The sequence below is a fragment of the Acanthisitta chloris genome, unplaced genomic scaffold, assembly GCF_000695815.1.
Source record: "Acanthisitta chloris isolate BGI_N310 unplaced genomic scaffold, ASM69581v1 scaffold39350, whole genome shotgun sequence".
Taxonomy (NCBI): Eukaryota; Metazoa; Chordata; class Aves; order Passeriformes; family Acanthisittidae; genus Acanthisitta; species Acanthisitta chloris.
Window position 1 is genome coordinate 9164 of NW_008652916.1, and position 9513 is coordinate 18676.

At 51.1% G+C, this 9513-nt stretch overlaps 1 protein-coding gene across 1 annotated transcript in view; it reads left to right on the plus strand.

Moving 5' to 3' along the window:
- LOC103806114 (voltage-dependent calcium channel subunit alpha-2/delta-4-like) overlaps positions 1-9225 on the plus strand; it is a 13020-nt gene extending 3795 nt beyond the window's left edge. The window contains exons 4-8 of the mRNA XM_009078792.1: positions 497-517; positions 5817-5934; positions 8272-8384; positions 8690-8772; positions 9139-9225. Coding sequence (XP_009077040.1) covers positions 497-517; positions 5817-5934; positions 8272-8384; positions 8690-8772; positions 9139-9225 — 422 coding nt within the window. The remainder of the gene's footprint in view (positions 1-496; positions 518-5816; positions 5935-8271; positions 8385-8689; positions 8773-9138) is intronic.
- The last annotated feature ends 288 nt before the right edge of the window (positions 9226-9513 follow it).

Below are 9513 nucleotides of genomic sequence, written 5' to 3' on the forward strand. Positions count from 1 at the left end.
TTCTAGTCAGAAAACAAGGCCTATGTCCGAGGACTGTTTAGGTCCCATTCACCTCCTCCAACACCATGGTGGTGAAAGTTGCAGCTCTCCTCTGAGCAGCCCTGGCTGCTGTGTAACGCAGCAGGATAATGAAAGTGGCCCCATGGAGAAATTGGTGAGGAGGAGTCAGATGAGCAAGTGTAGTACTTTTGGCAGGGCAGGAGGGAATGCCCTTTCTGGAGGACAGACCGACCTGGTGTTCCTGCAGAGAGCTGCTGTGGATTCTCAGTGGCTTCAGTTTGATTTAGTCTTTGCTTGAGGAGATGTGAGGGAAAAGGGAGGGGATTCTCACTGCTGCCCTGCTCATCACCATTTCCTTTTGTGCTTTCTTCATCTCCCACATCACGTCCATGACTGCTGTGTGCAAATCCATCTCTTCGTTGCGCTGCCATCATGTGCGACTGTCCCGTGGCTCCATTGTCACTGTGTGTCTGTACGTGTCTTGGGACTTACCCAGCCAAGGCTGTCTTCCATCACTGTAAGTAGAACTACTTAACAGAAAAAAAAGTAAATAAGGAGGATTTATCTAGAAATCCCAGGCTAGGAAAGACTCTTTTCCACCTTTTGGATAATGGGGAACTTGCAGTAAGGTGTTAGAGGGACAAGGCAGTGCCTGGCTCTATTTCCCTGCACTGCAAGGAAGCAAGAGACACTTGCTCATTTAGCTGGCTGAGCTGGTGATCGAAGGTGTGTCACTGACAAGTTGATAGAAGGAACACACAAACCTCCTGTGAGACTGCAGTCTCAGACAACATCATCACTCATTACTCTGGCGTAGCTGGGCCTGTCGCCCGTGTACCGTGGCACGTCCTTCACCCTGGTTCCCAACTGGTTCTTTTCAGTAGTTATTCCAAAACCAAAGACCAACCCATACCTTCTTGCAGGAATAACTATACAGGTCTCACAGATTTCAGTTATTAAGAAGCATCTTAAGTCTTCTTTTCCACACCCCATGGCTTAGCTCCTTCTGATAAATCCTAGCCCAGCACCAGGATAATTTCAAGCAGTTCAACTGATAAGTATATGCTGTAGCTCATAAATCCACTCCTACAGGCAAGTTAGAAATTCCTCCAAGACAGAGTCCAGACTGTGCCTGTGTTTGTATCTCCCTGCTTCCATATCTAGCTTGCGTTTGCCGATTTGCTCTCTGCCCAGCAAGACGTATGTGTGAGACAGAGATCGGGAAACAGAGACACTTGGAATGTGTCTCACTGAATGAAGAAGAGGCAGAGGAAGAGAGGGTGTCTACAGATGAAAAACATGAGTGTCCATGTGGGGAAGAGTAGCAGGGGAGAAGAATACTATTGGGTCTGCAAGAAATGGATTGCACGTGTTGCTAAGAAGGGGCTGTAGATTTTTGCCAGCGATGTTAACGTTTTCTTGACTGCATGCCAAGGCTGATGTATGCGAAAAATATGAAGCAAGGGAGACATTTTGTGAGAGAGAAATTGAGCACACATTTTTTTCCGGGTTATGTGCAGAGGAATTAGATCAGGGATCTAATGCTCACCCTTGCCTGGCTGTGCACCTCTGGCTCTGCAGCACTGAGCCTGTTTCTGCTTCCCAGGTTAGTGTGGTTTCTGGGAAAACAAGACTTGCTGTTGGAATATGGGTGTGATATATTCAGACTGCACTCATCATACAAATCTGCTTTTCAGAGTTAGTGAGAAGACATGTTTGCTGCCACAGATTTTTCACTGCTCTCAGCATCTCTATTCCTCTCTGTGTTTGTAAGGGCTTCTGCTTTTATGGACATTGCCACTGGTTTGAAAGCTTTTAATAAAGCAAAAAATACTTCCAGCCAAGGCATGCAGCCTAGAGAGGACTATTTCCAGAATGCTCTAGAACATAGAAGTTTCTTTTTACTGCATGGTAATGTACACAGAGGATATTTTACAAGATACTTAATTGAATTCTGTGTTTTATATTGGTAACTAAGTGGCAGATTTTGTCTCATGTCCCAGAGTAAATCCACTGACTCGAGTGCATGATTTACGTTGGTGGGAAAGAAAATCTGGGCTGTTCATAACAAGGCACAGCAGCTGCCTTTGCTGCTCAGAAGGACTTATTGCCAAATGCCTGACAAAGTCTTTCTGGAAGTGCAGATGGTAGCAAGGACAGCCTGGAATTAACTCACTCTGCTATAAAGTTTGCAATTTGTTATCAGCTCCGCTGGCTGTTTACTAATCCCTGACCAACGACACTCTCAGGGTGCTGATAACTTCATAACAAGGCACAGCAGCTGCCTTTGCTGCTCAGAAGGACTTATTGCCAAATGCCTGACAAAGTCTTTCTGGAAGTGCAGATGGTAGCAAGGACAGCCTGGAATTAACTCACTCTGCTATAAAGTTTGCAATTTGTTATCAGCTCCGCTGGCTGTTTACTAATCCCTGACCAACGACACTCTCAGGGTGCTGATAACATTTTGATGTCCAGCATGTGCATGCAGAGGCTCAGTGCTGATGATGCACATGCTACTGGGCTTCTCTGAACTTCCCAATACTGCTGCAGCTGCATTGCTTCCAAGCAAATTAAGTGACAGTAGGCTTAAGCATAATCTCTGTCATAGGTCCTGTCTCTGTGCCGAAGTTAGGAGATTTTAAAGTGGCTTCTTTTCATTTAGCTTATGCCAAAAACCCCTGAGTTAAGATGGTCTACATGGGGCACTTATGCCAATTTAGCAGAGTTTAAAAATACAGCTTGGTGCATGTGATGAAGGTAACCCAGAGCAAGTCAAATTGCAGATGATTGTGAGAGACTCAGCCAGAAATGTCACTTCTGAGAGTGATGCAGCCTATACTGCCAGTGGTAAAAGTGTCCCTGAGGGGACTAAACCTGGTGTACTTCCCACTGCTCACCTCCAATACATAAGGCTGCTCCTGTCAGTGCCAGTATGGCATTGTTCAACCCAGACTCACTGATCAAGTGTTGCCTCTCTGTACAGCTCTTGCCCATGTGTATGGGTCAGGCCCCCAGGCAGTGCTGGCCAGATTTATCCCAGGTGTGGATCGTGCAGTCTCTTTAACTGACTTTCCCCTTGAGGCCCAGTTCTCCAAGCCCACCAAGTGCAGCATGACAGCTGATTCAATGCTTTTTGGGGCTGGGAGGTCTCATTCCATATTTTCCAAGCCAATAGTCTCCTTCACCCCCTCCCTGCACCCTGTCCTTCACACCGCTGTATTTTATATTGCTCTAACTCCCTCTGCTTGGTGATACTATACCAGGAAGCTGGAGCTAGTGAAGGTTTTAACTCCATCTGCTTGGTGATATTGTACCAGGAAGCTGGAGCTAGTGAAGGTTGTCATTCCTTACCAGGGACAGGTAAAGGCCTGGATGAAGTCTCTGTTATGTCAGGACTCTTTTCTACTCCTGGCATGAGCAATACTCTAAATGCTTGCAAGTAGTTTGCCCCAGCTTTATCAGGTCACCTTTGTGGTCATCACAGCAATTCTTCTGAGCAAGAATGGCACAGTCGATTGCCAACAGCTGTGCTGCAGTGACAGTGCTGGGAATCCAGGGGTAACACAACCAGACTGATGGTTTGTGGCTGAGAGACCAATGTCTTGCCACAAGCATGTCCCCATATTCCCCCTGGCCCCGACTAGGATAGTCTGGCCACCTGCGCCAGGGTTTGGAGCTGTTTTCCCAGCCTCAAGTACAATGAATTAAAGCTGAAAGAAAGGCCTCCTGCTCTGTTCCTCACACTCCTTTAGTCTTAGTTTAGGGACATTATTGGCCAGAATACAATTACAAGCTGGTCTGAGCTAGAAAGCATTTGCAGCTTCTCTCCTTGCAGCATCAACGGGGATATACTGCAAGTTCCATCAGGTCTAAGCCTTTGAAATTCACCTCAGAAACAGGGTCTTCTTCTGCTCATCCCAAAGCTCCTCAGGACTGTTTGTCCCTGTGACAGGTACTAGCCAGAGGCATTCTGTGCTCGGGAAAACAGGAGAGGCTTTTGTGTGCTCCTGTGTGTGGGGTTTGCGTGGAGGGCAGCGAGCGGTGGCAGGGCACAGCCAGGCAGCTCCTGGCTCGTGGCAGAGGTGCTGATGATTAATTCAGTGTGGATCCAGGGTGAATACAGAATGAGGCATCATGCTGAAATCGTGCTCTGTGTGCTTTTGGATCTGTGGAAAGCAAACCTAACCACGACTCCAAAAGGTGTGTCCCAGAGTCTGGGAGGATTTGAGGAGGGGATGCCTCGTGAGTGCTGCTCTTTGGGAGGTCAGAAGAGAAGCAAAGCACAACTACCAGGGACTGTACTGCAGGAAGGTGTTTGAGGACCCATCATATTCACCTGGGGAAGGCATTAGAAGGAAGATTGGGCTGCAGTTCATGGCTCTCAATGGACATCTTGTGTTGCTGGATCAGCACAGCAGAGAGAAGAAAAACAGAGGAAATCAGACTGTTCTCCCTCCCATGTAATCCACATTAGTTTAGACAACAAGCTCCGCGGGGCAGTGTCGGGGGAGAGGCAACCATTGCTCCCAGTGAGGGTGTCACAGTGGTGTGCGGGGCGGTGTCGGGGGAGAGGCAACCACTGCTCCCAGTGAGGGTGTCACAGTGGTGCCACTCACCCCTCAGAATCACGGGTGCCCTCTCGGGTGCCTTCTGACCACAGATGTGCTGATAGAAACCCATGTTGCTGCATGGGATGAACTGGGCATCCTCCACATCAGAGGGACCCTCCTCCCTGCAGTGCCCCTGGCTGTGGGAATTGGGCTGCCCAGGGAGGTGTCTGTGCTCAGACCCAACGCTGATGGAGAAACCATTTCTCGGACTTGGCTGAGCCACAACCACCTCTGCCCTAGCAACAAAGCTTTGCATTTCCATCAGCAGCATTCCCCTGTGTCTTACAGAGGCAGGAGCTGGCTCTGCTACCTCCTCCTGCAGAAAATAATTGCCAGAAGGGCCCAAGGCAGTAGTTTCAGGCAAGACAGATTTTGCTGAACTCCTAGAAAGAATGTTTTTGCTTCTCGAGGGAGGCTTAGTAAGGCAGTTGAGCTCCCCCTCATCCCCAAATTAGTTTGGGAGTCCCACAGAGTGTGACTGATGAGTGATGGAGCAGCTGCTCCCTGCAGGAGCCAGCGCTGTGCTGGGGCTCTGCTGGGCCTGGAGAGCCATCATCTGCTTTCCTGCGGGCTCAGGCCAGGTTCTGTCTGCTGCTGGTGGTTTCTTTTTATTGTGACATGTATTCGACCTCTCGAATTGCCTGCTGTGGGTTTGCCCTGCAGTGTCAGTGTCACTGTGCTGATGCAGTGCCACCCACCGTGGACACCCAGAGTCCCCACAGGGGCAGAGCCCTTGGCACAGGCACTGAGGACCATCCCACTCAGCAGTTTCAGTCTTTAAAACAGTGCACAAACCAGGGCTGGGTTAGGCAGGAGGGAGTTCCTTAGTGCTGCTGGTTCGGTAGGACCAGCCCTGCTCCTTTGAGTGCAGAGGTGTCGGTGCCCAAGTGCCCCTGTCTAACTGGCCACAGCCGTGCCCAGGGGGAAGGCGAGGGGAGATAAATCCTGGGTGCGTTTCTCACATAGGCTGGTTTTCCCACACCACCTAGTGGGAGCGGGGATCACTGCCTGGCTGCTTTCTGCAGCATCTCCTGCCCTTTCTCCTCTGGTAGGCACCTGCTCTTGGCCACTGGCAGGGGAGCAGTGGCCACGAAGGGCTGCTCCTCCAGCCTGTGTCACCAGTCTTACATGTGTCCATCTCAGTGCAGGCAGCTCCTATGTGATGCTGTGCCCTTCAGCTCTCCCCTTGTCTCCTCACCCTCGCAGCTCACAAGCACAAGAAGCACGACACGCTGCAGCCGTGCGACACCGAGTACCCCGTGTTCGTGTACGAGCCAGCCATCAAGGAGACCAACGGGCTGATTGAGTGTGGAGATTGCCAAAAGTAAGAGCTGCTTTCATTTGGGGCTCCCCAGGTCATGACAGCACACAAGCCTTGTCGAAGGGCCTGTGGGTGATGACAGCAACCTGAGAAGAGTCACCTGCTGCTGCACCCACGGCCACGTCCATAGCTCTGGCTGCAGAGCAGAGCCAAACAGCTGTTCTGGACAGGGAGGAGATGAAGAGACCAAGTTACCAATTCTTGATAAAAAAGAAAAACATTAAAACCATCTGTTAGTAAGCAGAGGTGGCTATAGAATGAAGAAAAGAGCATTTAAATATAGATATATGTATCTTTCCGTTCCACAGACTCCAGAAAGGAACTTCTTCTGTTTTTTCACATTTCTGGCAAAAGTTTTCTTCTTAGAAAAGTTTCCTTTTTGCAATGCTTTCGTATTTCCTTTTTTTTCATTTCCCCCCTTTTTTGTTTTGCTACAGAAACAAAAAAAGCAGGGATTGGGAAAAAAGGAAATGTTAAACTGAAAGAAATGAAAACAAGGGTTCACTTTTTTATTTTCCATTTTCATTTTAAAAGAAGGAACAGTCCAAAATAACAGAAAAGTCATTGTGGAAAGAGGCTGTTTTCAGCAGCTGCATAGCACCATCAGCAATCACATGTGGAAAGGTGACAGAAAGACATATTTCCACTGGTACAGCCTTTCCTAATAGATTTGTCTCTTTGAAAAAAAAAAAAAGAACCAACCCAATCCTACCTTGTCTGACTTCAGTCTGCATCAACTGCAGGAAAGACTCAAAGGTAGGAAAACAGCTGGGTGGCTCCTGGTGGAGTGAGAGAAGACTGGGCAAGAAGCTGGCATGGGGCACCTCTGTCCTGGTTACTGAATTTGTGAGTGGGTTAAAACCTGCTTGTCAAAGCTACCAAAGCTGTCACTAGTCAGGAAACACTAATGAAATGGTCAGCTGCAGTGTGACATTCAACACCTGAAAGGGAATGCAGAAATCCCCAGAGGCTAGAAGGCAGCAAGACCAGGTGGTGAATAACCAAGGAGACTGGGCACTCCTCCAGCACAGTCAGGTTGGCCAGTGCAGTGGGCACATCCTCACAAACTTGTATTTCTAATCCAGAAGCCTCTCTCTTGGCTGAGTGGTGGTTAGCAGGACTGGAAGTGTAGAGGGCCATGTACCAGTTCTGCCACTAGTGCAGGGGCACTGAGCCCCATGTCCCTGGCCTTCCCTGTGCCCAGTGGCTCCAGGACAGTTTGCCAGCTCCCTGCACAGCCACCGGTGCCTGGCAGCGTCACAGCCTGCCCGCAGGGAGTGCAGGACAGCAGCGTGGGCAGCTCGGCCTTGCTTTGGGTGGCTGCAGGCTCTGTGCTGGGGAAGGACAGGCAGTAGCTGTGAGGCATTGGGCAGGGAGCAGTGCAGGCTGCTGAGATGCCCAGACACGTAGAGTGTCCTGTGGTGACGGCGGCACGTGTACGCTTGGGCACGCAGCCCTGCCGCTCCCCGTGCTCACCCAGAGGTGCTGTGGATGTGCACGTGCCAATGCATAAACTCACAGTCACACGCAGCCTTGTGAGCACAGAGGCATGTCTGGGCTGCCCACACACATACACACTCATGCATGAAACTCTGCAGATGGCCAGAACACGCTTGCCCACGCAAGCCCTCTGCCACCTGCACACTGGGCAGCAGTGCTGCCACAAGTCCTCACGTGCATGTGCCCTCGGGCAAACACTTGCATCTAGGAGACATCCTCACTGGCATGTGCCTGTGCTCATCACCAGAAGCCACAGTCTGCTTGTCTGACAGGGAGGGGCAAGGGCAGGCAAAATTGTGGCTGCAAAGCAAAGCCACGTGTTTTGCAAGCACCGGTCGGGCAGTCCTGTCACACTGCTGCCATGTGTGATACTACTGAGATCCTTCATTTCTCTCCCCAGTAACATGAAGCTTAGCCAAACTCTGCTCCTTGCAGGGCCACATAATACAGACAGCCTTGAATTGTATCAGCATACACAGAAATATGTGTAAATGGGCATTGACTTACCTCTGCATGAAACCAGGCTGTGACGTGCTGCCCTGTCTGGGGAGGGTTTACCTTGGGGTTGGTTGGTTGGTTGGTTGGGTTTTGATTTTGGTTTTTGTGCCTAGCATGGAGCTGCAAATTTGAGCCAGTTCAGAGCTTTCTGAGACAAAAGGTGTGCTAATGCCACTTCCCCCAGGTGCATGACTGCTCTCTGGGTCTTTTCTGCTGACATCCTGTTTCCGATGATCTCTGGTTTCTTTTGATTTCTTTGCTGTGGGCCAGGCAATGGCAGGGCTGCTGCTCTGGCATTGTATCTAGAGGGATGTGCTTTCTCCCCCTGCTGTTTTCTTGCAGGATGTTTGTGGCACAGCAGATCATCAGCAGTAACCTCCTGCTCCTCGTCACTGACGCTGTCTGCGATTGCAGCGTCTTCCCACCTGTCCCGATGGATGCAAAAGAGGTCAAATATATCCTTCCATGCACAGCAAGGATGCACAGCTCCCCAGGCCCTGTCATCTCCATGTTTGCTAGGGTGGAAAACATGCTTCTGGTGCAATAGCCACAGGGGTGGAGGGCACAACCCAACTTGTGGTACAATTCGGAGAAGTCTCCAACCCATGCAGGGTGCCCTGCCCTTCCCTAGCGCTCCCCACTCTATCTCCCATGCCATGCAGTTACACCTAGATGTCTTGCAGCAGAGCCTCATGGATCTATGCAGCAGTCATTCCCCTGTTCCCTGCCTGCCACTGCAGAGTCCTTAACAGCCTTGCACATAACGCTTCAGTGAAGTGTGAGCGGATGAGGTCCCAGAAGCTGCGGCGGCGGCCAGACACATGCCACGCGTTCCACCCTGAGGTACCCTGGGGCAGCATGGGAGGGAGGGAGGGAGAGCACAGGGCTGGGTTTCATCATGTGCCCTCCTATACCCATGCACAAACATCTCCTCTTGCACCCTTGAACTGGGTGTATCACATGCCCATCCTGCTGGCTGGACCCAGACACAGCCATGTAAAAGCACAAGAGCCTTCCTGGCAGGAAGAGTCACACTAGAACCACCTGGGAAGGGCTTGAGCTCAGATATCATAGGGTTGCTGGGTTTCTTTGGGAGTTGGATCTGCTGGAAGTGCCCTGACACCTGGAACCAGCCCTTGCAGGCTGATGGGTTGGCTCCCATCCCTCTCCCAGCGGTAAGCAAGCTAACACCTTCTCTCTGTCTCCCAGGAAAATGCCCAAGACTGCGGTGGCGCCGCCGGGATCTGTGTCTCGCCAGCACTGCTCCTCCTGCCCCTGGTGCTGCTCCTGCGGTGACACTCAGCTTGGGACATGCCTGCAGAGCTGGCAGGATGGGGCTGCTGCTGGCCCGAGCGCTGGGAGGGGAGCACACGGCGGTGCAGACCGTCCTGGGACACCTCTGCGACTCCCTGGGGACACAAGCTACCAGCAGCGTGGCACAGCACGTCCTGTGTCCTTCACCACGAGGTCCAGCACGGTGCCCATGGTAGCAGCTGCTCCCTTCCTGTGGCAAAAGGCCTGTGTGGGAACCAGCAGCGTGAGCTGCCAGCACAGCATCGGCGGAGCGGCTCTGCCCAGCCGGGA